This window comes from Denticeps clupeoides, chromosome 3 (assembly GCF_900700375.1).
Source record: "Denticeps clupeoides chromosome 3, fDenClu1.1, whole genome shotgun sequence".
NCBI classification, from domain to species: domain Eukaryota; kingdom Metazoa; phylum Chordata; class Actinopteri; order Clupeiformes; family Denticipitidae; genus Denticeps; species Denticeps clupeoides.
Window position 1 is genome coordinate 9,395,295 of NC_041709.1, and position 26,560 is coordinate 9,421,854.

Genomic DNA, 26,560 nt, shown 5'->3' on the forward strand with positions numbered 1-26,560 from the left:
GAGGACAAAGAAGAGAGTGTATGAGTGAGCAGGAGGTAGAGGTGGCATAATAAGATATATATTCGACATAGATCTGTTCACAAACATGCGTTTTTCTAATCCCCAGCTTCAAAGCTCCTTTGATCAAAACAGCAGACGTTCAGCTCTCAAATCCACCCATTTTAAGACATATATTTCAGAAATATTTCATCTGATGGGATTTCTTTTCTCTCAGCCAATATTCCAGAAGTTGGGCCAGCTCCTGTTTATTCAGTGTGCGGTTGTGTGTATCTAAACCACTCACAGAGACAGGAAAAAAACATATTGATGGCCAGCAGTCTTTTTATATCATTTTGCACAGAGCAGAGAAAAAAATAATTATAATATTAACAAATTATTAAAATAATCCAACAACTCACCTTATCTTGTAAGAGATATATATGTTCATGGATTAATGTGCAACTATAAGACTAGAACACAAAGCACACAAAAGGATGTGCAAAAGGACCTAATTAACATTAAATGCTGCATGGGCAACATGAAGGCTGAAAGTGATGTTATACTTGTAGAAACCAAGAGGGCGCTAGTGAGCCACAGGTGAGATGACCAGTCACATACACGAGAGTAGGAACTTCAACAAAATTTGCCTTGTTAAATGTCACTATAAGTAATCCACCCTGTGAGAGCCACACAAAGTTTCACATGAGGACGCTCTCGGGAAAAAGCTGATCATTTATGAGATTTGATTCCTAAACAAATGAGCTGTATTACATTTACGGCATCTTTTATCCAGAGCGACTTATAATCAGTATTTGCAGGGACGGTCACCCTGGAGTGTCTTGCTCAGGGACACGATGGTAGTAAGTGGGATTTGAACCTGGGTCTTCTGGCTCACAGGCGAGTGTGTTACCCACTAGGCTACTACCACCAATTCATTATTGTTTGTACTATAGGCACAAATAGTTAATACCGCGGCGTGCAGCGCAGTGCTACAGATTTTCACTTATTCAGCTATTTCTGATGAAGCATGTTCATTAATGACAGAAAAGCTCTCGATTTAATAAGAGATTCCTCACGCAGATGCTAAGAGACCAGATTCGGATCCATCTGCAGACTGGCGTTACGGCCTGAAGTGGCGTTTCGATCTCAGAACAGAACAGTATCACATTCATCAACGAGGCCACTTAACACACAGCCAAGAGATTCTCACTGCTGTGTAAAATATCAACAAGGAAAACGTGCAAAAACAAAAGAACGGATTTTTCGGAGCTTTGCTCAGCTCGTTGTTGAGCTTGGCCTTCGTTCCGAAACGTTTCCATCTGTCTGGAACGATAGTCACCGCTGATAAAAAAACCACAGAACACACCGAGAGAATGTACGTTCGTCACGTTGTGGCGCAATCCAGTTATTTTGAGGGAGCGCCGGGAGCGAGGCGGATTCTCAGACGCAACATGAGAAAAGGGAGTCTCGCCGCGGAGCCAGACAGGTCAACAGGAGCAGAGGCATCGACGAACACGCCACCGCGAGCAGAAATCTGCTACGAGTTAATGGGGTGTTAAAAGGCTGACATTTGCATGCCACGGGCCCAGTGCGGTCGGCACGCTGTACACCAGGTCGCCGTATCCGCTTCGGGCGACCCTGACTGAGAGGAACCACTGTTGTTGCGGCCATAATACCGCCCGTCACGGCCCTGTCTGCAGTTTAAAAAAAAAAAAAAAGAAAAGGGGAGCTAAGCCGGCTTTGTGCGGACCCTTATTTGGCGTGACCCATCCGCCTGACCTTCCATGTTTTTTACACATTCTTTAATGGCGGAGTCATCGCTGCAACAGTGCGCCACAGTCGCTCACCAAAACCCTCAACAACATCCCCTCACAGTAACGCATGCAGGCACGTGACGCCCGACCCCCGGGTTGCCACCAGCAATCCAGATCTTTTCTCAGTTGAAGCAATATTGCCCGGCGTGCACAGCCCCGGGTGTACAGCAAGCAGACAGACACACCACAACAAGCCTGGAAGACAGGATGAAAAATGGCACGGGGACGTTGATAAGCTCTCTGAAAGATATGCATAGTTTGCATGGTCCGGCCAAACAACAAGTCGATTATACTTTAAATGCACCCTTAAATCATATACAAATTATAGATCTCCGACACATATATGCTGTATACAGTGATGCACAGTGACATGCAGAAATATTATACTTGTGTTGGTTATGAGCTTGATTATGAAAAAGACAACATTGTCGAATCTCATACATATTGTACTTAAAAAGGAAGTTTGTTCATGAATCACAATCTTCGAAAAGTGCACGAAAAAGTTACTTGAAACATGGGTCGTGCGTTAAACCGAAGTACGTGGTGAGAAACGGGGATTTAAACAGGGACGTTGATGACGTCACTCGGAGTTTCTCGCGTCGAGCTGAGAGAAGGAGGGAGAGAGAGAGAGAGAGAGAAAGAGAGAGAGAGAGAGAGAGAGAGAGAGTGGGTGATAAAGAGAGAACGAGAGGGAGAGAGAGAGAGAGAGAGAAAGAGAGAACGAGAGAGAGAGAGTGGGTGATAAAGAGAACGAGAGGGAGAGAGAGAGGCAGAGAAGGAGAGAGAAAGGGAGAGAGAGTGGGTGAGAGCGAGAAAGAGAGAGAGAGGGAGAGAGGGGCTGAACACGCGGATAAGTGTGACTATTATTACTCCTCTCTTCCCTTTTACACGCCAACTTAGAGCGAGTGTGCAGAGCTGCGTTATCAGGTAGGATTTGTTCTCCATCGGCGGTCCGCTGTCGGTCTTGTTGGTGAAAGTTTTTGATTGTCAAAAGTTTCTCCAGGTTTGTCAGCGACGCGTTTTTTTGACGGTAAAAGGCGCCGCGCTGCGCGCTGCAGAAATCATCGCGGCCAAATCGCACTGCAGACGAAAGCAAGGTAGGTCCCCTACTTACAACTCTCACACACACACACACACATACACACATACAGACACATCTGGGCCGTTTCACAAAGTCCATAAAAGAATGCGCTGTGGTGTCTGCATGAAGAATCTGGGGATATAAAAAGCATGGCATGGGCCTATATGCATGATATGCATGGATATACAAATAAAATCAACCATAACTGGATAAGTTTGTGTGGCTGTTTTCATGTAAATGACCTGAGATTACACCTTTGAAGTTACCATTTTGCGAATTGGAGAGGTGGAAAGGCCTTAAAGGTGACTGTAAAGGTGATTTGTATTCATAAATAAAGGAGTTTTGTCGGTCGGTGGGTAATATGAGTTGGTAAGTGTTGTTCACGTCTTGTTGCCTGATAAAGTGCAGGAAATATGAAGTGCGCAGTTTGGAGATCGATATCTCGGCCTGTTGAGATCTCAGGCTCATTGTATGAGGGGGGTGTGGTCGAAAGGATGAGGAAGCCTGGTGACAAATGAATAGATGTTTATGCGGAAACCATTGTGCAGCGCGGACTCGTTGCCGCTCTTTGGCCGGCCCCTGACCGATGATGCGGTGGGACGTGCGCTTTGAGGTCAAGTCGGCGTGGGCACGTGGTGGTTTGCAGGGCATGCCTCTCTAAAATTAGTCACGTGTCAGCTGCCTCGTGGACAGGGGCCTGTGCCGTTCACCGCAAAAAGCGGAAGGAGGTTTCGGACCCAGGCCACGGTTCTTCCCCTGGCTTCACTGGGCGACAGCTTGCCTTTTTCTCTTTTAGTTCCACGGCAAATGACTGTGGTGCTCAGCATGACACCGAGGCCTTGAGACTGAAAATTCCCTCTTCGCGGGATCTCCGATCCCAATCAACTCTGTTCTCCTTTGTTGTCCCTGGCTGGTGGAACAACTTGCCCTGCTCCATTCGACTAGCCGAGACTACTACCGCCTTAAAGAAGCAGTTAAAAACCCACTTATTCAAAAAGTATTTCAGACAAATCTAGCACACGCACATGCACACACACTGCACAAAGTACATTTTTGTGTCTAGCACTTAACAAATTCCGAGCATGTTCTTTTTCTGACAAGTCAGGCCTTATCAGGGCTCTTAGTTTTATAAACTCAACATCTATTGAAATCGAACGAGAATTGCTGGTGTCTTCCTCTTGCAAGTTGCTTTGGATAAAAGCGTCTGCAAAATAAAGTAAAGTAAAGTAAAGGCAAGTAAAGTCTTGATGACATGGTTCACCTCATGTTTATTAAAACATGGTAAATGTAAAATGTAATTAGTTTTTAATGTTAAGTTTATAGAGGCATTACAACAATGCAGCACAGGGTAGGTCGATTCTTCTATCATGTGGAGTGTAAAACAAGTATATCCTGATACGGGTATATTGAGCCTACAAGTCTTTAAGGATTTACAGCTATACGTTTGGATTGCCGTCCTGGCGGTCTTTCTTTACGTGGCAAAGCCCAGTTAATGGAGCGTGGAGCAGGGAAGACCCGTACAGCTCTGAGAAGCTGGGCCTTTTTAACACTCCCTGCAGATGCTGAATGGGTGTGAACTCCAGTGTGTGTGAATTTCATGCAAACTGGCCTCACCGGCCCGGTCTGTAAACACGCTTGCAGGAGTTTTTTTTTTTTTTTCGGGGTGACTTTTCAAAGGAATTGATGTAAGAAAAAAAAAGACCCGACCTAAAGCTCAGATTTAGACCCTTAAGCAGTTATTTTTATCAGATCCCGCCTCTGCACTTTCAACTCTTGGCTGTCTTGCACCAGAGTGGAAACTGGATCTGCTCTGATCCACCCCTTGCCATCTCGGGTCGGAGGGGGTGGAAGCAAAGAGTGGGGTGGGGCTCTAGAAAACGAATCAGTCCATTTCTGTAACTTCTGTCACTCAGCTGTACTGGGAAGGAACCCCGCCATCACAGTCGGCATTTGAATAAACTCTAGACGGGTCCCTGACGCTGCGCGTGTCTGACATAACTAGTTCCCTGAGTCAGAACTGAAATAACCCGGGACGGTTTTGGCAGACAGAATGTGGATTGCCATCCCAGATGTAACTCAGATCAGCGGCATGTGCAGAATTTGGATGTTAAGAGGCCATTAAACTTTTAATGGCTGATATCAGAACAATGCATCCGATCTAGGTTCTCACCCACTTTGTGTGTGACACTCGGCCCCTGAAAGATATAGGAGTCCAAATTAGCATGTTCACTCAAAAAAATTATTTGTTGGTAAAACTTAATTCAATTATGACTCCTATTTCCACACATTTGAAATAACAAGACCCTTCTATTTGCCTGCCTTAGTTTCAAGTAGCATAATTAAAATGTTTGGAAATAGGTGTCATATTTGAATTAAGTTAACCCAACAAATAATTTTTTTAGTGTGGCCTAGCGGGTAAGGGAACCGACCCTTAATCCTGAACTGCCGTGGGTGCCACTCAGTCAAAAGCACCGTACCCACACACTGCTTCCCCACTGCTCACCAAGGGTGATGGGTTAAATGCAGAGGACACATTCCATTGTGTGTGCTGTGCTGCACTGTTTCAAAATGACAATCACTTCACTTTTTAAAACAAGATTTATTTTCATTTCACTTAAAGAAACCGACTGGAACTGTTAATTATCTTTCGGTTTCTGGTCCAGCACCAAAGCATTCAGTAAAGGTACTTGCTAGTATGTATTCCAGAGGTAATTGGGAGTGGGCGTAATAATACCGGTTGTTACAGATGTGTTACATATTGCATGTACAATGCACAATGCCGCTGTGGCTTGGATGTTTCACGCGCACTTTAACCTGAGCATTAGTTACAATTCAAGCGATTCCCCAAGCGTAGTAACTTTTAAGGCCTGTTGCTGTATCCTGTCAAAAAAGTAGGGTTGAGTGTAACTACTGTTGAACAGTAAAGTAAAGTATGCATGGATTAAGCTTTTCCATCGCTGTGACTGATTTTCCGTCAACTCAGCGCATTACTCAAGTCCTTGACATACGCATGCACAGTGCTCTGAATCACAATGTCTTCTATGGGAAGAGGGTCGAGCGACGTCCCGCAGACACCGCGGTCAAAGCTGAATACTGTTGAACGCTCAAACCAAGATGGACGAGCAGTGACTATAAGTTGATTATGGCTGATTTAATTAAACCGTCTCCATGACAGGAAGGAACATGTCAGATGCTGTAGGTCTGCCGGGTGTGTTTTGACTGTGAACAGTGCTTGTTGTTGGCCGTGTAGAAATAGCATGCGATACCTGTAGACGTGCTTTTCAATTTGTTTTCTGAAATATCGATGTATCGTTATAAAACATGTTATGTGGTGGGACCGTGATGGTGGTGCACAGCAATGGAAGAACAGTGACAGAAGCCTGGCACTGGATTTGGGTGTCTCTGTGTGTTTACATGCTCTTCCCATGTTGCTGCAGGTTTTCTCTGGGTTCTCCAGTTCCTTCTTGTGATCCAAAGGTTTAATGAATCATATAAAAAAATGCACATATTCAGGTTGTTTTCAGGGTGGTAGTAGCCTAGTGGGTAACACACTCGCCTATGAACCAGAAGACCCAGGTTCAAATCACACTTACTACCTTTTTGTCCTTGAGCAAGACACTTAACCCTAAGTTGCTCCAGGGGGACTGTCCCCGTAACTACTGATTGTATGTCGCTCTGGATAAGGGCGTCTGATAAATGCTGTAAATGTAAATGTTTTCACTTGTTAGGTAGTTTTCAACTGCACTTCCAAAAAATAAACTATGAGTGGGTGAATGTTCTTTTATCCTATATTATATAATTGGGAACCAATAAAGTGGCTTGAATTGAATTGTTCAGGGTGAAACTGTTAGCATTGTCTGTCTCCCAAACAAGACATAGCGAGAACTTTTTAGATTAATCCGTCGTGGTAGCATTGTGAAAGACAGAAATATCATGTAGTCTTTCTGGCATTACAGGGTGTGCATGATTCATAACAAGGAGGGAAAAATGTGTGACTCAGTCTGATCTCAGTTCACTTTTTGTGGGGGCACATACCAACCCTGGCATTCTTTATTCATTTTATCCCATTCAGATAAAAACCTCTGTATCTGGAGCCATTCACTTTTCTTGCTGTGTTTCCCAGACATGTGCGCAAAGCTGCTCCATTGTGTTTGTTGGCCTTTGAAGAGAGTATTTTTGCGAAAGATCGAAATCTAGAAGTGGGAGAGATAATGCAATAAACTCCATTCCTTTCCTTTTAGACAGCAGGCTGTGGCATATGCAGTTCTGGTGCGAATCCCCTCTGCTTTCTCTCCGTCACAACTTTCCCAGGCATTCTTCAGAGGCCTGGAGCACGAGACGAGATGTTTTTCTGCTCCAGTGGGAGAAAGGAAAACAGCTGCGGTGGCAGGAGATGACACGACGTCACACAGCACTGTCTCCCCATTGCAGACCAATGGGGTATTTTCCTTACAAACATGCTTCGTTTCCACTGGCAAATAAAAATAGGTCTGTGCAAAATCGCGGCCTGGTAGTCAAGCCCTCTGTTACAAATCCTGCTACCACCGTCGTACTTCTGATCAACACATTTTACCCCTTATTGTATTTTGATCAGATCACTCTCTGCACTATAATGAAAGCCAACTGTGCGCTACTTTCAAACTGGCTAGACGTGCAGCACTACGTGCAAAGTGTGGGGCTGTTTCACTAGTGTAAGGTCAGGCGTCCGCAGGATTTACACAATCAGATAAAACCTAAGGTACCAATTCTGTATGTTTTAAACCAGGCAGTCTACATGGAAACATGTTTGTCATGCATGGGCATGCATAGCTTGCTATACGCTACAGATGCACGTAGGCGCCACTAGTTCCAGTGGAGGACGACATGAGATACAAAATACTGTTAACAGTTTTAGGAACAGAACTCTGCATGCTTAGGCATGCCTGAGCCGTTATTATTTTTTACCTGCCATTTTTAGATCTCTACCTTTTGCTCGGGAATCCTGTTCGTTCCTCCACCTGACACTGTTACCATAATGTTTTACACATGAGACACAAGAACTGAGCAAAATAAGCAACCAGGCCCTGTAACTGAAGTTAAAAAATGCTGGATAGTGTCCTGATCCGTGCCGGCCACCCTTCATTTACTGCCCCCTTGACCCAATCAGGGCAAATGTCAGTCACAGAGGAAGTGGTTAATGTCATTCAGGTACTATGGGGACCCCATTAAAGCCAAGTATGTAGGTCAGGGCTGAACCCTTGGCAGTCTTTACTGGGACACTTAATTGCTTTAATAATGTTTGGGGGTTTGGGGGGATCATCCTATTAATTCGGGACCCCCTTATCTAACGGATGTGGAAGATGTCAGTCATCCTGCTGGCCCATCTCCATTCTGAAGAATCAGGCCTCGTAATGTTACTCTTCTGTGATACCTATTACTTGAGCAGTAGTGACAGCTTTATCCATTATTACTTAATTAGAACAGTGCTGTGTGTATCAACTGCACCAGGAGTGTGTGTGGTTCTCACGTGTTGTCTGATTGTGTATGATTGAGATTTATGCTGTGATGTTAAGGCTTTCTGTACTGACTACCCAGTCAGTGTTCATTTAAAATGCATTCTTTAAACGACAAACCATTAAAGTGAAGGCGGACGAGGGGGAGAAAAGAATTAAACAGAACATCACGGATAGTTGAATCTTGACGGAGTTTTGTACGTTTGTGTGTAAGGCTGACCCCTGTCCACTTGAGTATATAGAGAAATTGTTCAGTGTGCCATGCAATGAAGTTCTGATGAAAAGCCACTCTATCCCGCACTTCCATTCTGTTTGCCATGCAGGAACTGACTTGTTTGTTTTGGTTTTGGCTTACAAGTGTGTGTGTGTGTGTGTGTGTGTGCATGTGTGTGTTTGCTCACTCGCTCCGCTCAGTCTGGAAATCCTGTTTGATTCCTACAGAGTGAGTAATCACAGGAGGCTCTTCCATGTGAAAAGCGGGGCCAAGACGGAGAGAGAGAGCGAGAGAGAGATGGAGAGCGGGCGAGGAGGAAGAGAGGGAAAGAGGGTGTGTGTGGTGGACAGGGAGAGGGGCTTCCTGCCGCAGCCAGGATCAGAAAAACATGGGAAAGGCAGTCCAAGCAGATCCCTGCACTGCGTGCCAGGCTGGGCGGCCCCCCGCGCCACTCTCTCGGGCCCTCGGGCCGCCCATGCAGATGTGCACAGCTGCAGCTCTGGACGGCATCGTGCCAACTCCTCTCCTTCCCTCCTTCTCTTTGTCCTTCCACCCACCGCTCTTTTTTTAAGAGGAAGAATGCTTGAGGGAAGGATTACGTTGCAAAAACAGAACTGAGGCCGTCGTGTCGTTTTTATCCCGCCAGACTCACACTGCCTGACTTCCAGACACGCGCCCCCGTCTACTCCCTCTCCGCCGTGGCTGTCGCTCTGCCGGGCTGCGCGCCGGGTCCCTCAGCAGACCATCATGTGGTTGTCAGCCGAAAACGTGACTTGAGTTAATTTGGAGAGAAGAAACGCAGTCTCTGCCTCTTCCTCTCCATCGCCACCACGTTCGCATCAACAGATCCGCTGTAGGGCTTCCTGGCACGGATCCTAGGTAGACTTTAACAAGATCCATGTGGAAATGTTTCCCGGTAAATTGCGACTGCCTCGGTCTGCGGGGAGCAGGAGAGTCTGTGTGTATGTGTATATTTTAAGGTTGTCTGAATGTATGCAGCGTCTGGGCAGATTTTTGATTGTGTGTGTGGGTATGTGTCAAAATTGCAGCGTTAATCATTGCAGCTAATTCATAGATTAATTTGGACTGGGGCAGTGGTGGCCTAGCGGTCCCGTAATTGCCCCGTAATCAGAAGGTTGCTGGTTCGAGTGCCACTGAGCAAGGTTCCGTCCACACGCACTGCTCCCCGGGTGCCTGTCATGGCTGCTCACTGCTCATTAAGGGTGATGGTTAAAAGCAGTGTGCAACATGTGCTGTGCTGCTGTGTTTCATCAATGACAATCCCTTTACTTCCACTGTTCAAAATAATAAAGATGTAATGTTTCTAATAAATAATGCAATAAAGGCAGCTGCATTAGGTTTACGTCCTGTGTGGGTCTGACCTATTACACAGATGCAATATTCAGCCCAGCGAGAGAAAGTCCTTTCATCTGGCATGACCCAATGATAATATTTAAAGGCACACCATTACCATGTCACACATCGTTCATTTTATTTGTTCCCAGTCACTCCCTGTCTGAGCCTCTTTGACACATTTGTCTTAATCCTAAATACACATTATATATATTGATTGAAACTCATACAAAAAGGGGAGTGGACAAGGAGATATTATCTGAAGCAAAGTATGAATAAAAAAAGGAGTATCAACCTGAAGCCCTGTTTTAAAGAGCCTGTGTAGCTTTGTGTAAATAGTATAGTTTCAGATCTGATGTCTGATGACTAATGACTTGCCGGACTGGTTCCGTTGCAATATCCGTTTTCTAGTCAATGTGGATCTATGCTACGGAGCATTTCACTATTTTTGTAGCTCTTTGTGTGGACGATGACACTAAAGCCTTGTGGGAAAGAGGCATAAACAAAACCAATAGTAAGCCAATATGGAATGGCTGCGGTGGTTAATGTAACTCGCCGCGTCCGAACCCACCCCTCCATTGCCCGGGCACCTGAAAACGCCCAGCGCTTCGGGCCTGCGTCTGCCTTATCATGTCCTCCCTTATCACACCCATGTATTTTTAAAGACGCTATCAAGGTCTGTCAAGTGACGTTGCGCTGGACCTCGGCCAGGAGGATCCAAGTGCGTCAGAAGAAAGCAGAGAGAGACCCTATTATTGCTTCCCATTACTATGTGTGAGGTTGGATACATGATCCATCAAACAATGCATTTACCCTTCCCGATTATGGACTGCAGAGCCAAAGAGATGTGGGGAACTTGATAAACATCAAGAGCGCATTAGGGTAACAACAGCTGCAAGAACAAGTAAGGACACAGATGTGGCCACATAATTATGCACGCAAAAAAAAAAAAACGTAAAAACCATCCCGCTTGAGAATACCTTCTGTAATTGATTATGGCTGATTTATTTCTCCTGGGATCTGACACGAGTGGCGTTGTGAGCAGTCATTGACTCAGGGGCTGAGTGGGGTGGGTTTGAATTTGAAGGTACAAGATGAACCAGAGACTGAGCTCGACCCTCTTTGGCAGGTAACACTAATCTTTGAACAACTCGCTGCCGGTTCATGCAGGGAATCAAAACTATCAGCATTAATTAGTAACTCACTCTGGAAGCTGATAAAATTATGGTAAACCTGGCAGTCACGGCCTGCAGTTCTAATGATGTTGAATAATCCCACTGAGATGCACATTTGGCCCAGGGGCTCTTGTTTAATTGTAAGTATGCTGACGTTTGTAGGTCTATGGTGGATTGGTGTGGCTCAGAAACATTAATAAAAACATAAAAACCTGGTGAAATTGTATACCCTGGATGTTGAAGAGTAATAGTGCGTCTCAATGGAGTTTGAGACGAAAAGATCTGCATTGACTATTAATTACGCAAGAAAACAAGTGGATGGCCTTCCCAATGAGGAAGATATGAATATAGGTAATATTCTACTAGTAGACTCTCCAGCAATAAACTACAATAACCCTGAGGACAGCCGCTTTGTCCGGCTGCAGAGAAAAAAGTAGGAAGAGGAAGTAATAGGGAGGGGTTTGAAAGATTTAATTTCCTCTTTTCTCTCATCTCTCGGCCCCATCTGTATCTTTGGTTTCCTCTACTGAAAACCAAGTCTTTGTGTCAACTGCTGTATGAAACCTGGGTGCGTGTTCATCTGGAACTCTGCGGTCTCGAGACGTGGTGCTGTGACCTTTGGCCCCTGAGGTGACACCTCAGTGCACGGCATGTGGTTTTCGACTATCGTCATCACTGACAACAAAATGAGTAAAAGCCGTACTGTTTGCTATGGCAACCGCAATGCTTTATTCATCTGCATCTTTTTTCATCTTTGTTCATCTCTTCTGTCTAATGAACATTTTGGACACTTGTACTGGATGAACATCGAACAGGCGGAACCTGTTTAGAGCTAAATTAATCATTGGCAAGATTCAAAAAATGAAACAGGGCATTTCCATCTTTCTAAAGAACATAACATTTAGTTCAAAGGGAACTAAAGAAGAATCCTTTTCAGATATCTTGGGCAATTGTTGCTCTTCTTGTAAATGCAATACTATAAATTCATTAGGAGGTTTCAGTCTTATCTGTCGAGGGCCATGATGTGGTGGGAATTCCCCGGTCATGGCACCTGTTACTGCACCATCAGCATCACTTTATTAAATGTTTTTCAATTGTTGTGTAGATGGCCACCGTCACGTTCATTTCAGAGATGTGGACCTATTTGTTAGATGACCTGGAAATGGGGGAAGTCAATTTAAGGGAAATTATTTTCACACATTACAGTTGGGTGACTTCAGCCATTGCTGTCTGAACCCTCTGGATGATTTTACTGAGGGCCGTGGTAAAATGTGAAAGCTGACCCAGCTACACGTATGAACTGGATATGGGTGGAATGTAACCGATACGCTCCAGCAGTTAGATGTCATTAGAAGTGTGTATGGTCACATTATGCATTTCAATGTGCTGTTCTCCTGGACCACATTGCCTTGAGTTGCACAAAAATGTATTGTGGTAGTCAATGATGTCATAATGGTGGCGTGCCATTTTAGCACACTTCCACTATTCTGAAGAAATCTATGTTTACGCCTTGCTCATCTGAAATAATTTTTCTGAAACATGCCATAGGTGCTTTTGTGTCTTTCAGTATGTGGCTTAGGCATGTGGGCCATACTGTTTAAAATAATCAGCTTTTGATAGATGCAGTCATTTGCATATTGTCCAATCTTCCTAATATATTTCTTTTTTCACACACTTTTGGTCTTCATATGAAGTACAGTGCCAATACCCAGTCATACCATGTGTTGCACAGAGGTGCACATGGTGGGCTTTGTGTGCAGACATGACTTTGACTTGCTGTGCTGCTGAATTCTACTTTCCTTCCACTTCTAGGAATCCATGTGTGTAGGGGGAGGGGTGTCAAAAATTAGGTACTGACGGTAGACAGAGTGTGAAACTTTCCATTTGCGTGAAAGGATATATAGAGCAGCAGGCATACTTTCAGTGGCTGCCCACGGTCAAGATTATTCTGATAACGTGCAACATGTGGTTCTTTCCCCTAACCTCTAACCTATACACAGCAGGCTAGTGTTGCAACCTTGCATCCCATGACCATCAACCGCTTCCTCTGCATTCTCTCATTTTGTCAATATCTCTTTCGCACAAATTCAATACCTTTGTCAGTACATTCCACTTCACTGCTGCATTTTAGTCATTTTTGTTTAGTGAACAAACTAGAAGGGATTGTTTGCATCTTGATCACTTGCTTGTGCAGCAAGTCCCCAAATGAAGTTAAAAGCATAAAAATGCTGCATTATGTCTTATATTCCGTCAAAACATGAAACAATGGACACTTTTAATACCAAAGTCAATTTCGGACATATCTTAACTGATATGTATTTTAGGCAATCAGTGTATAAACAATTGACTACATTTATACTCGACACACACAAAACTGGATCCCAGATTCAAATGCACAACCTTGTGCACATAATTGCAAGGAAGAGAGTTGTAGTTAATTTTTCATTGCAACTAGCAAAATAACAGCTAGAAATGTCATTTGCAGATTATATATCAATATAATCTCAATGTTTACATTTCACGTAACCCGGGGGAACGGCATTTAATGATCTGAACGCCTGCCTTCGCAGCTCTGTCATTGTTTGGCAATCGCCTGCATGACTCGGCTACGTTCATCTACTCCAAGTAAGACTGATCCTTTACCCGCTCATCTTGTCCTAATTAATGCCTCCCTTTTCTTTTCTTGTATTTCATTGTGCGAGTGTCGACAACCGTGGCTTCGTAGATTGCGTCGCTCCCCGATTAGGTTTTCTTGTCTTAACCTACATGCACTCTTTCTTCTGTCTTTTCCTCATTTGTGACACATCCCAATTGTTGACTGGTGCTTAATGCATGATTTTACTTATCATGCAGGTTGCACTGGAAATCCATAAATTGCATTTTACTCATGCACACAGAGTTTACGCAGGTTTCACAGAAGAGGAAGTAACCGTGCTGTTTTTATTTTCATTGGAAGTTGCCTTCCCGCCACAATCAGGCACTTCTGCAATCTGTTATTGTCATCTAGGGGTGCTTCCGTATATGGCCGAACACTGGAAGCCCTAATGATGGGTAATACTGATTTATGTATGTAGGCCTATTTTTTTTATTTGAACAATACTGACATTTATTGATAATTTTGTAAGGAACTTCTGATCATGTATTTCCTATCATGGTGCACTGTTAATTAACAAACAATTGTCCCTATTATGTGCTTATGGTTTGATTAGAGTAAATCAGGATGTATTCTTTGTGTATTCTTGTATGTTCTTTGCACTGTTCTTGTTCTGTGTCTGGGTTTCCCGATAAATTCTGATTTCTGGTGTAGTCCCCCTGACTTTTGGTTGGCAGGGGTTAACATGTCCATATTTATGCCATTGTATATGTGTTAACCCTTCACCCCTGAGCAGATTTGGGTGTATATAGGGCTCATTACTGTGGATCTGCTCTCTGGATTGTGTCAGTGGGATGGCTGCAGTTTGTTCTTGTTTTTTGTAACATGATCATTGCCCCATCTGTGAAAAGCAGGCTTGCCAAGTCATCAGGTTTGTGTAGGCATGCAGCGAATTTGTTTGCATAATACCCTGTTTTACCTACGTGCAGAGAATTTCTTTTTCTTTTTTTGGCTTTTGGATGCTTACAGACTGTCTTGCCAAAGGCAACTCAGTGAAGGAAGCTCACAGGATTTGATGAGGATTTGGAACATTATATTCCGCGCTAGTTACACCATTCTACTGTATTCTGTGTCAGTTTGCCAGCCCTGATGTATAAGCCTTACGGTGAACATCAAAGCATGTTGGGGCAGGCTGGCTCCCACACAGGTAAATATTGGGCTAGGGTTTCATGTATTTACATTTGCACTGTATTTCAGATTAGAAAATGGCCTCAAGGATCCTTAACATGCTCTTTGTTTGTTTAAAAGGGGCAGACACACAGGACACCAGCATGTTATTTCAGTTTTTATTTCTGCAGATTTTGCACACCAAGTGTCAGCATGTGTCTAGATTCTGTCTCTTATTACTTAAGCATTGTGTTTCTTGAGTTCATCTAGGGATAGAGAGACCTTTTTTTTTTATAAGGGTTTGGTGTCAGATTGTGTTTTTGTGGAAGAATTCCTGTGCAAATTGTGTGTCTGTGGAAGAATTCCTGTGCTTACTTGTGTTGCTGTTGATGAATTCCTGTGCATACTTGTGTTTCTGTGGAAGACATCTTGTGCAAAATTGTGTTTCTTTGGAAGAGCTCTTGCGCATAATTGTGTTTCTGTGGAGGAATCTTTGTGCATACTTGTGTTTCTATGGAAGACATCTTGTGCATACTTGCGCCCAGTGGGTCTTTGGGGATATTAACTATCAAGTGTGGCCGGTTTCAGATGTAAGGTGTGGGTTACGGGAGAAGGTTTCTAGGTATAGGTCTGCCAACAAGAGGCTGGCTATTTTTCCTAAATCCCGTTATAAACATATAAAGACATCTGACCTCAACATAAAAAAATGTATCAAATATATAAACATTAGGGAGACCTGGAATACAACTAATTGGAATACCCATGTATTGTGTGCGTGTGGGGTGGATTTTCTTTAGACTTTTGAGCTACAATAAAAAAACAACACATGTAAGTGTAAGTATGAAAGAGCTCCAGATTTAGGGTTTAGGGTTTCTGTGCATTGCAGCCCTTCCTATTTCAACCTTGATTGTTGTGTCCCTGTTTATTGCGTAGGACTGACTGGTGGCCTGATATGCCAACATGGACGGACAACACAGCCATCAACACAACCTAGAGTATCAGAAGACATTGTACCAGGTGAGAACCACACACACATATACAGACACACACATACTCTGGGTTGCTAATTAATTCAATTAAAGAAACTATTTCATGTCATATTTTGAAGCATTCTCAAACGTTAATCGTGTTGTAATATTTAAGACAAGCGTGTGAAAGAGGCTTAGGCCGTAATAGTACGGTCACATGTATATGCTGAATGGGGAGACGTCATCGGACGCTGAACTGAGCGCTTAGCATAAAAAGGTAAAAACATCTCTATGTATTTCAAATTAATCACAGTGATTAAGTTGTTAATTTTGACACCCCCTAGCATAAATATTTACCAAACCACGTCAGTTTTTCACATTTAACCGCCTGAGTACCATGGTGTCAATGTGTGGTTGTCAGGAAAATTAGAAAATGAGTGTCGGCATAGTGGGTTAACTACTGTTTTGAATGGGGGACAGTGATTTCCCTTTGACAGTAATTACACTGCTATTAACTGCAGTTAGTCATTGATACTGAACATCTGCTTCAGCTTCGCTACCCCATCGATGTCTGTTTTGCTTCGCGTCTTTGTTCACCCTCGTTTCTCTCTTTTTTTCTTGTGTCACTGAATGAAAATTCGATTAGGAAACGCTGATCAGTCAGCCCCAGATCACTTTTTCTGCAGCCATGTGACACAGAGGGGGAGAGGAAAAATAGACATGATGGGAATACCATTAGGGCCACTCGGTGTGCTCTCAGACAGGTGGAGAGAAAAAGAGAGACGTAGAGATTGTGCTACACATAAACAGAGCACTCTTTCGAGGCCAGGATAAAATCAAGGCGCGTCACTGCACATTAGCCTAATAGCATCTCAGGGAGGGAAACCACTCTGGCAAAAGCATTAGTGCTGTAATGGGAATTTGTAGAATGTCTGTCACCTTAGTGTTTAAACAGAATGCCACTAAAATTGAAAAGTATTTCAAAACCTACTATTTATGTATGACCTTTATTATCATGGAATGTATTCTCAATATTGCTGGGCACACATGCTAAAAATGTCTTGCATGTAAGATGCACTCAATTGCATTTATGTCACTTGGCCAACACTGCATATTCATTGGGAGCTGTCTCATTTTTTGCGACATATGAAGATTTGGCCACATTTTATTAACTCTACGACCAGTCTTAAAGCAAATTATTCCCATTCCAATGTTTTCATTCTTTTTACTCACATACACTAGACTAGACTAGAACATATTTTTATTGCAGTTATTCACTGAACACTTTACAGCTTCCTTTTTACGTCAGTTGAGAGAAGATCATATCACTATTGCCAGAGCCTACATAAACACAGCAACCTCAAAAATGCACCAAATTCAACTCCAGACACTGTAGAGAAGACACTTTTCCATTCCATCAGTCCACTATAAACCAAAAATTAGGGTTAGGGTTACGGGTTTTAAAATGAAAAGAAAAAAAATGTGGACAAGATGTCAATGGAGAAAATTAATGCAACAAATTATGCATGCATGCATCTGTTAGGAGACATCACTCCAGCCAGCTATCTTCCCTCTATCACCCTGTGCTCAGTGGTGGTTGTGGATGAGGCGAAGGAATGTGTGTGTGTGGGGCGGGGGCTGGAGCGCTTCAGGTTGTGCGTTTCAGTAATGTGGAGGCACCCTCCAGACCCTAGGGGGGCTGCTCCAGCTTTTGTGTCAGCAACCAGATCCTTTGGCTGGCCTAAACGTCAGAGGAAATATGCAGCCGTTGTCATTTTCTTGGCCGGTGAGAGGGATTTATACACGCAAACATCAGAAAAAGAACCAAAAGAAATGTGTGTGTGTCAGAGTGTGTAATGATTTACTGTCTGTGCAGAGGCGCAGCGATGCACGCATTATGGTAACAAAGGCCCCATTGAGCCAAAGCGAATTTCTGCAAATATATCAGCATGGAAAGGGGGAATGCCACATCAAACAAGACAAATAGCAGCCAGACGTTTTATATGTTTTTCCTTGTGTCATGAGCAGGGCCCAACATGGCTGTTACTCTGGCCAAGTTTGTTTAAAAGGCAGCGTAGTTACGCTCCGGCTGACGTTTCAAGCGCGCTTGACCACAGTTGAGGAAAAAGAAAGGGGCTGTGATTCTCTCTTATAAATGTCTGGTGACTTGAATGCCTCTTGCACTTGACCCGTGCATTTTACACTCGTTTTCAGTCACTCATGTCAACACAGCCAAGTTGGGTTGTTTTGCTATGAGGGAAGATTTGTGCTTCAGCAGTGGTGTATATGTTGAAAGCAGTGAAAACTACAGCACAGTAAAATTTTACAATATGTGAGGCATGACTCTTTTAATAATTGTCCTGAAAAAGGTTTGCATGAATTACAATTTAGAAAATAGATGTAGAATAGGTATCAATTTAATTGTCTTGATCATTTATATATTTGTATAATATTTTTGTAACTCGTCATATTTGGGTGGTATCAGTTTATGCCAGTATTACTCAAGTTTACTAAGTGACTATAACACACATAGCACAGGGAGAGCGAGGTCACACTGAGGTCATTGCAAATAGAAATACAGAACTGGGCACCCAGAGTGCCAAGCCGAGCGCCAGCCGGAGTGTCTGAGTGTCACCCAGCATTACCACCTTCGAACACCAGCAAACAGCAAAATGCTCCGCCCCTCTCCCTCCTGTCCTCTCATGTTCCTCTCAAACAATTATCCCAATTACCAGCGGCGTCAGTAACTGCTGCGGGTCAAAACAGAGAGGATGGGGCGGGGAGAGAGCACTCCGTTTATAGGGGCATATAATAAAAAGAGAGAGACACTTGGGTAATTTGTACTCGGTGTAATTAACATAGGGGTTTCATTATTGTAACTCGTAGCTCAGTGGGTGTTCTGCTTTCAGGGTGTGGTTGGAAGAGGTGGAGAACACTCTGAGCTCAGTGTGCAGCTGGCACGGCGCTAAAGAGGGCCGTGGCCTTTCTGCTGCTCCAGGGCCTGTGGGCTAGTGAAGGGACACTCACGTTCAGCATCGTGTCAAGTGTCACTTCAGTGGTCCCGCCAAGCCCCGGGGCTTTAGTGCTGTTAGCTCTGCACACAGACATATGGCATTTCAGCTCCAGAAATGTGCATGCAGGAAAATGTCGTGTTTGTTGTACGTTTTTCTATTTCATGTTGTGATTGTGACCCCCATCTGCTCAGATGCTACATTTCCCCCTTTTTTGTCACAATACCACCCCCTCCCCCTGTCCTCCACCTCTCAGAGTGCCTGTGTGCATGAACATCTGTACCTGTCGCATGTCAGTTCAGAGATGAGTGGGGAGGGGGACACAGTGACGAGAGCGTTCCGCACCGTGACCTTTCTCCCTGACACCGCATCAGATGCGGCACGTGAACATCAAATCAGTGCTCAGAAACTGCGAACCGGGCAAAGGCTACACTCAATCTCTGCGATACCAGTGCATCGGCTGCTGCCAGCCTGGAAACATGCTTCTGAAAGGGAACATGAAGTTTTCAAGTTGGCAGATATTTCCTCTTTGGCATGCTGTAAGATGACAAAAGGATTGTTGGCTCAGTGGTGGGCAGTGGTGGCCTAGCGGTTAAGGAAGTGGCCGCATAATCAGAAGGTTGCAGGTCCAAATCTGAAGATGCCAAGGTGCCACTGAGCAAAGCACCGTCCCAACACACTGCTCCCCGGGCCCCTGTCATGGCTGCCCACTGCTCACCAAGGGTAATGTTAAATGCAGAGGACACATTTCGTTGTGTGCACCGTGTGCTGTGCTGAAGTGTATCACAATCGCTTCACTTTCACTTTTACATTTACATTTACAGCATTTATCAGACGCACTTATCCAGAGCGACTTACAATCAGTAGTTTCAGGGACAGTCCCCCTGGAGCAGGTTAAGTGTCTTGCTCGGGGACACAATGATAGTAAGTGGAATTTGAACCTGGGTCTTCTGGTTCTTTGGCGAGTGTGTTACCCACTAGGCTACTACCACCCACTTTCATATATGTCATGTCCAATTAACATCGGCTTCTCTATCTTTTTTTATTTCTCTTTTCTGCAGATGTACATGCCACCTGCCACACTGTCCAACTTCAAAATTGAGAAGAAAATTGGCCGAGGACAATTTAGCGAAGTCTACAAAGCCCTGTACCTGGTGGATGGTCGGGATGTGGCACTTAAGAAAGTGCAGGTGACCTCTGAAAGTCTTTGTCTTTTAGGCAAGAAGGTGTTAAGTACACGTCTGTTTGCTAATTTATTAATGTTCACTCAATTGTCCCCTCCAGATATTTGAAATGCTGGATGCTAAAGCCCGTCAAGACTGCATCAAAGAAATTGACTTGCTGAAGGTAAAGTCATGTGTTATTGCATATTATTTGGGCCTGTCAGCATTGTGCTGGGACCAGCAAAAAAGACCTGACCTCTCCGCACAAGATGACATATTGTTTGTTTTGGTAGGTCGTACGGCCCGCCCACAAATCGGGTTCAAAGTGTAAAAAGTACCGTTTACTATTGTGCTGGGAACACGTTTTTGGCTCCCTGAGGGGAACCGCTGAAGCTAGAGACCCGAAAATCGAGGCAAGGCCGAAGGCCTCGCCGAGTCCTACAATCTGACATATGGGACGAGTCGGTGCCACCAACGGGGGTTTGGAGAAACCGGAAAAACCCGGAACACTGGGAAAATGGCAAAAAAGGACATAACTTGCGTTCAAGGCTGCCACGCAAAGACCGTGAAACGCACAGAAACAACGGAGAGGTCAGGCCTCTCTCCGCACAATATGACATATAGTTTTGTTTTGGTAGGTCGTACGGCCCGCCCACAAATCGGGTTCAAAGTGTAAAAAGTACCGTTTACTATTGTGCAGAGGAAGACGTTTTCAGCTCCCTGTGACCAGCCGTAAAAGCTAGAGACACGGGAGTCGAGGCGAGGCCGAAGGCCTCACCGAGACACACAATCTGACATATTGGATGTGTTGCTACCACCAACAGTTGTCAGGAAAACATGGGAAATATGGAAAAAGGCCATGTCTTGCATTTGTGGTTGCCACGCTAAGACCGTGAGACGGAGATCAATTTGCATTGTTATTGTGCTTATAAATATTACTGATAGTTTTAACTGAAGGCTAACAAATTAATAATAAAATGTTTGTTGCAGTAACCCTGTGCATATAAATATGTGCTGTGTGTAACATTTTTGTTACAACATTATTGGATTTGAGCAGTGTGACTCTGTGTATGAGGACACTGGAGCCTTGCTGCTTCTTTTTTGCTCCTTGCTCCCGGCCCTCCTGTTCTGTGTGTCACTGTAACAACCGGTTCAATCGATGGCATCCCATCTGTTGTTCCTCTCCTGCAGTGACGGCCAGCAGAGGCACTTTGTTTGTGTGCGTGTGTGTTTTTTTTTGTCTCCTCTGTGCACTCTATGACAGATGTCATAATCGTCCCTCTCTCAGGTGACAAACTGTATCTCAGGGCAGTAGTGATGGCGATGAGCTGCAGGCACATTTGGTCAAGGACCCCAGTTGGCCAGATGGGATCATATTATTATTGTCACTATTATAGTGCCTGACAAACACTGCTGTGGTGCCCCCCAAAATACACATGCATACGTTCTCACACACACACACACATACACACACACACACACACACACACACAGCATAGCACTGCATTCTGAATGAGAAGCATTGCTATTGTAGACCAAAAGCTTACGGAGAAGAAATTTATATCCTCATCATGAGAAAATTATAGCTTGTCTTTATGGGGCTGTGCGCACTGTGATTAAGTTGTGTGTCAGTCAGCAATGCACGTGCAAGATGTGTACAGGCACACACACAGCCAGCAGCTGCTAATCTACACCGCATTAGTGTTCCCCAGGCAGGCTGCCCAACATGGCCTTCCTCCATTTTTACAGCACAAGGCCATGTATCATGTTTCTTCTTTGCGTTCACTCATACCGACTGCCTGCATCATCATTATTTTTTTACAGTAAACAAACATTACTTTTTAAAAAAATCTCCCCTGCAAGATCGCCTACAGTCTATGTTTAGACTTTTGTGTGTAATGTAACATTTACAGGTGTCTATCATGGAATTATATCAACCATCTAAATTATGATTTTTACAGTAGATTCAAATAAGCCCTTTACAGATAGACATATTGCATCATCAGTGTTTTGTACAGTAGACCTGAACGGACAAGCCAAACATTGCCTGAAGAGCTTGAATCCAGCACTGACTGGAAGTAGCTACTGGAACCTGTCAGCCATCGTAGCATGTAGCTTGTAACCCTGAGAAACAGGGGTGCTCTTGCCCTGGAGTTGCACACTGGACATTCTTCAGTTCTCCACATCAGCCACTGATACATTTCTTCTTCTCATACAAATGGTGTCAAGGGTGACGAGAAAGATTTGAGGCAGGGTGTGAGGTGGTAAATACTCCTTCCTCATTTGAAGAGCCTGTGTTCTTGGTATTTAGCTGATATAGTCATGGATCATTTACATTTACATTTACATTTACAGCATTTATCAGAGCGACTTACAATCAGTAGTTACAGGGACAGTCCCCCCCTGGAGCAACTTAGGGTTAAGTGTCTTGCTCAGGGACACAATGGTAGTAAGTGGGATTTGAACCTGGGCCTTCTGGTTCATAGGCGAGTGTGTTAACCACTAGGCTACTACCACCCTGGAACAGGAACAGTATCAATTTCCTTAAACAAATAAAACCATGCATCCCTTGAAGAGGATTTTTCCATGTTTCCTATTATAAAATACCCCTTTGCACATATTTGCACATATTGTAGCACATTGTACTCTACTCATTGTATTACAATATCTGTAGTCATAGATCAGCAGTGGAGGAGAACGGGCTGCTAATCCAGTGCAAAGAAACACAGAAACCACAAAATTGTAGTTCATTCAAACACTTCTTTTGCAATGTTATGATATGTATGATACTGGTTAAATTTTATGATCATTTAGGAACTTCCTTTTTCCCCCCCATAAAAAAATATATTTTGATGGACAAAGCCAAACCAGGACATTTCTAAATGACCCTATGTTCTTGAATTATAGTGTAATTTAGCAGACCTTCGTATCAAGGGCAGCTTGTAATCACAAGTTGCAAAAATAGGTTCTCTAGAGCAGCTTGTGGTTTAGAGCCCTTCCAAGTGGCAGTAAGTGGAGTTTGAATCTGTGAATCATCCTGGCCCTACGCACTGATGTTTGCACCATTCACGAATAAGCATTCAACATGCACATGTTTTCAAGGATCGAGCACACTTGATTCATGCGTGATATTTTTATTCACACATTACTGTCGGAGTGCAGGGGATCTCCAGCTCCTTCTGCAATGTCCCACTGCACATGTTTTGCCCTGGCTCAGTGTGGAGATGTTTGAAGAGCTGCACACAAGATCCTGCGTGTTTATTTGTAGTCAGCCATCAATTTGTGATTTCAAAGAATGTGGAGTCATTTAAAAGTTTCTACCTCAAGTGCAGTTACGATGCGTTTTAAAACAGCTTTGATGTGAAAGGGGGGTAGTAGTCTAGTGGGTAAGACACTCGCCCATGAACCAGAAGACCCAGGTTCAAATCCCACTTCCTACCATTGTGTCCCTGAGCAAGACACTTAACCCTGAGTGTCTCCAGGGGGGGACTGTCCCTGTAACTACTGATTGTAAGTCGCTCTGGATAAGGGCGTCTGATAAATGCTGTAAATGAAAGTTTTTTTTCTTCCCTGTGAAACAGCAGGGCCCGTTTTTCTCACCTCACCATTAGAATTAGATGTTGTCAGAACGAAACACCTTTGCATCTTCATCTGGTGCAGACAGTGATGTTGATCAGCCCTCCCCCCTCGTCTCCCCTGTGCCCCCTGCAGCAGCTGAATCACCCCAACGTGATCAAGTACCTGGACTCCTTCATCGAGAACAACGAGCTGAACATCGTGCTAGAGCTGGCCGACGCCGGCGACCTCTCCCAGATGATTAAGGTCAGTGCGGCTGCAGGCGTCGGGAGCTGTTGGCAGCCCCGGGGGCCGAGCCTCGGCAGCCGGTCGCGGGCTGTCTGAGCGTGATGGACGGGGCCGGCGTTAAGGTTGGGGATGGGGAGGAGATTTCTGTCGCCCCTGTTCTGACACCTTCAGCCCCCCCTCCCCGCTCCCATGCTGATGAGGCGTGACGGCTGTAGCGGCACTGGGAGAGGGGTTAAGGAGGGGCTCTGTCCATCTGATATGTGTCAGAGAGCTGTCAGAGCCCACGGGCTTCTCTCCTCGCCTCTTCCTCTCAACCTCCTGCTCCTCCTCCTCATGCTGTCTCCTCTCTGTTGGTCTTCCCACCTGTCTGTGCGCCTTGTCGCTGCACATCATTCATTTTCGCCTTTCCCTCTTTTTATGCTCTTTTCCTGAATTTCTCTGTATCGCCCACCGTTCCCATCTCTGTTCTTCCCTTAATGATGAAACTTATAAACTTTTTTCTGCTCTTTTACTCTGCTTTATGCTCAGACAGAAACGTAAAAAAATCAGTTGTGGAACTTAGCGGACGTGCAGTGTGACCGAAGGCTAATATAATTAAAAACTCTTTATACAAAGAAAGAAAAGGATGAATAAGCAGAACAGGAAAAAAATGAAAATAGACACTTGTTGTTTTGGGGCATTTAGCTGAATTTCACCAGTTAATTAGCCACATTACAGTTAATTAGGTGCCCCTCCGTTAAGGGTTGTCAGGACTCATTAGGATGCCCCTGTTAATGGCTTTTAATTAAGTGCTCAAACAGAGGCGTAGAGAGGGTTAAATGTTAATGTGTGGATGTATTATTCCTTTGATGTAGAAATCGATTTGGGCAGCTGCTCAGTCTGACATTGAACCGGTGTGTGTGTGTGTGTGTGTGTGTGTGCTTGTCATCATGGTCATTGTCTGCTCTCTTTTTTCCAACAGTACTTTAAGAGGAAGAAGCGGCTCATCCCCGAAAAATCAATCTGGAAGTATTTTGTGCAGCTGTGCAGCGCCCTGGAGCACATGCATTCCCGCAGAGTCATGCACAGGGGTACGGCGCCGTCTTTTCATCTTCCCTCGCTTCTCTACTCCGCCCTCTACTCCTCCCTCCCTGGATCTGTTATGGAGAAAAAGAAATAGCTAATAGCCCGTAAATAAGATATACTGCGACTGGTCCATTTTCTCAGAAGGGTGGTAGGGTTGAACTGGAAGGTCCAGAGGTTTTGAAACCAACATCATTATCATGATCATCAGTAAGACCTTAACCAGAATAAATATCCCAAAGTCTCTTTAAGATTTGTTTGGCAGAGGTTTTCCTTTGTAATCTGGAAAGGAGGTGGTACTTTTGGTCATTTGGTGGGTAATATAGAGAGAGAGAAAAAAACCTAAAGAATTCCTTTATCCAATTGATGCCCACAATCTCCTTCTCTCAGACATCAAGCCAGCCAATGTGTTCATCACTGCTATTGGGGAGGTGAAACTGGGAGACCTGGGACTCGGGCGTTTCTTCAGCTCCAAAACTACCGCAGCACATTCTCTAGGTGAGTAGTTCACACACACGCACATGCACGCACACACACACACACACATGCTATCCACGCCATTCAGTGTGTTGTCTGTGTGTGCATGCATGTGTTTGGAAGAGCTCATCTTCATCTTTACCACGTTACTGCTCTTCCAGCCACAGCTTAAAGCTCACAGCCCTGCAGTTTCTATGGAAACAGCTTGCAAAGGTCACTGACCCAAATGTCTGCTAACTTAAAGGATCACAGGAAGAGAATATGCTTATTTATTCACAACTACAGTCTGCTCCCAGTCCTCTTTATTGGGGAAAACATGAACATTCTGTGTTTTCACAAAACCTCACATATTTCACAGAACGTTGCTCTCTTAATATAAATAGAGAGATGCTTCTATCAAACATCATTGTTACTTCCTTTAAATAAAATACATGGGGTGATACATCAATCCATCTCTCATCTTACCAGTAGCGGCCTTGTGCTAATCAACAAACTAATTTATACCCAATTTTAACATATAACACTTTTAACAGGAAAGATTCAATAGTCAAAACAGTATGAACAAGTAGGAAACCTTTGATGTTGCTGATCATCTAATCAGCGGCTCAACATTCCACAGAAATAGGAATAGTTTTTTTTTTTTTTTTGTGGTTTCTCGTTTTTTTTCCAGAGCTGTACATATATACCATTTTATGGTATAAGAATGAACTTTTTACCCCGTGTGGGGGCTGAAAGGGGAGCCACATTGCTCTGCTTTTGGATATGATCACTGTCCAGAGTAATGGTATATCCTAAGAGGCATCTCACCAATATCACCCTGCTTACTGTGTGCCCAGTGACACCCGTCTGCTGCTCATCATTGTGGCACGACTGCCACTTTGTCAATTTGTAGATATCCCAGCATGCACCAGCGGGCCAGGGGAGCTTTATTGGCAGCAAGGGGGTTGGGTGATGGAATGCTCACACCCGTCTGCTTCATATCATATTGACTGAAGTGGCAAGGCTGGCAGGCCGGGACAGGTTATGGTAGAAAGCTGCGCTTTTAGGGCGATCTGAGGCATTCAGTCACATCCTTCCTCTTCATCTGATTAAATCGCTGCCTTTAGAGACAACACATTTTTTCATTCTTTTCTCTTCCTTGTGTGTGTTTTTTAAAGGCTCTAGGCCCTCAAGAGTGTGTTGACAGTAAATAATTGAACAAACTTCT

General features: G+C 44.2%; 1 protein-coding gene across 1 annotated transcript in view; it reads left to right on the plus strand.

Moving 5' to 3' along the window:
- The first annotated feature begins 2,520 nt into the window (after window positions 1–2,520).
- nek6 (NIMA-related kinase 6) overlaps window positions 2,521–26,560 on the plus strand; it is a 30,420-nt gene continuing 6,380 nt past the window's right edge. The window contains exons 1-8 of the mRNA XM_028971883.1: window positions 2,521–2,720; window positions 2,797–2,890; window positions 15,802–15,885; window positions 19,909–20,037; window positions 20,132–20,194; window positions 23,722–23,832; window positions 24,776–24,884; window positions 25,267–25,374. Of these exons, the coding sequence (XP_028827716.1) occupies window positions 15,829–15,885; window positions 19,909–20,037; window positions 20,132–20,194; window positions 23,722–23,832; window positions 24,776–24,884; window positions 25,267–25,374 (577 nt within the window). The 5' untranslated portion in view covers window positions 2,521–2,720; window positions 2,797–2,890; window positions 15,802–15,828. The remainder of the gene's footprint in view (window positions 2,721–2,796; window positions 2,891–15,801; window positions 15,886–19,908; window positions 20,038–20,131; window positions 20,195–23,721; window positions 23,833–24,775; window positions 24,885–25,266; window positions 25,375–26,560) is intronic.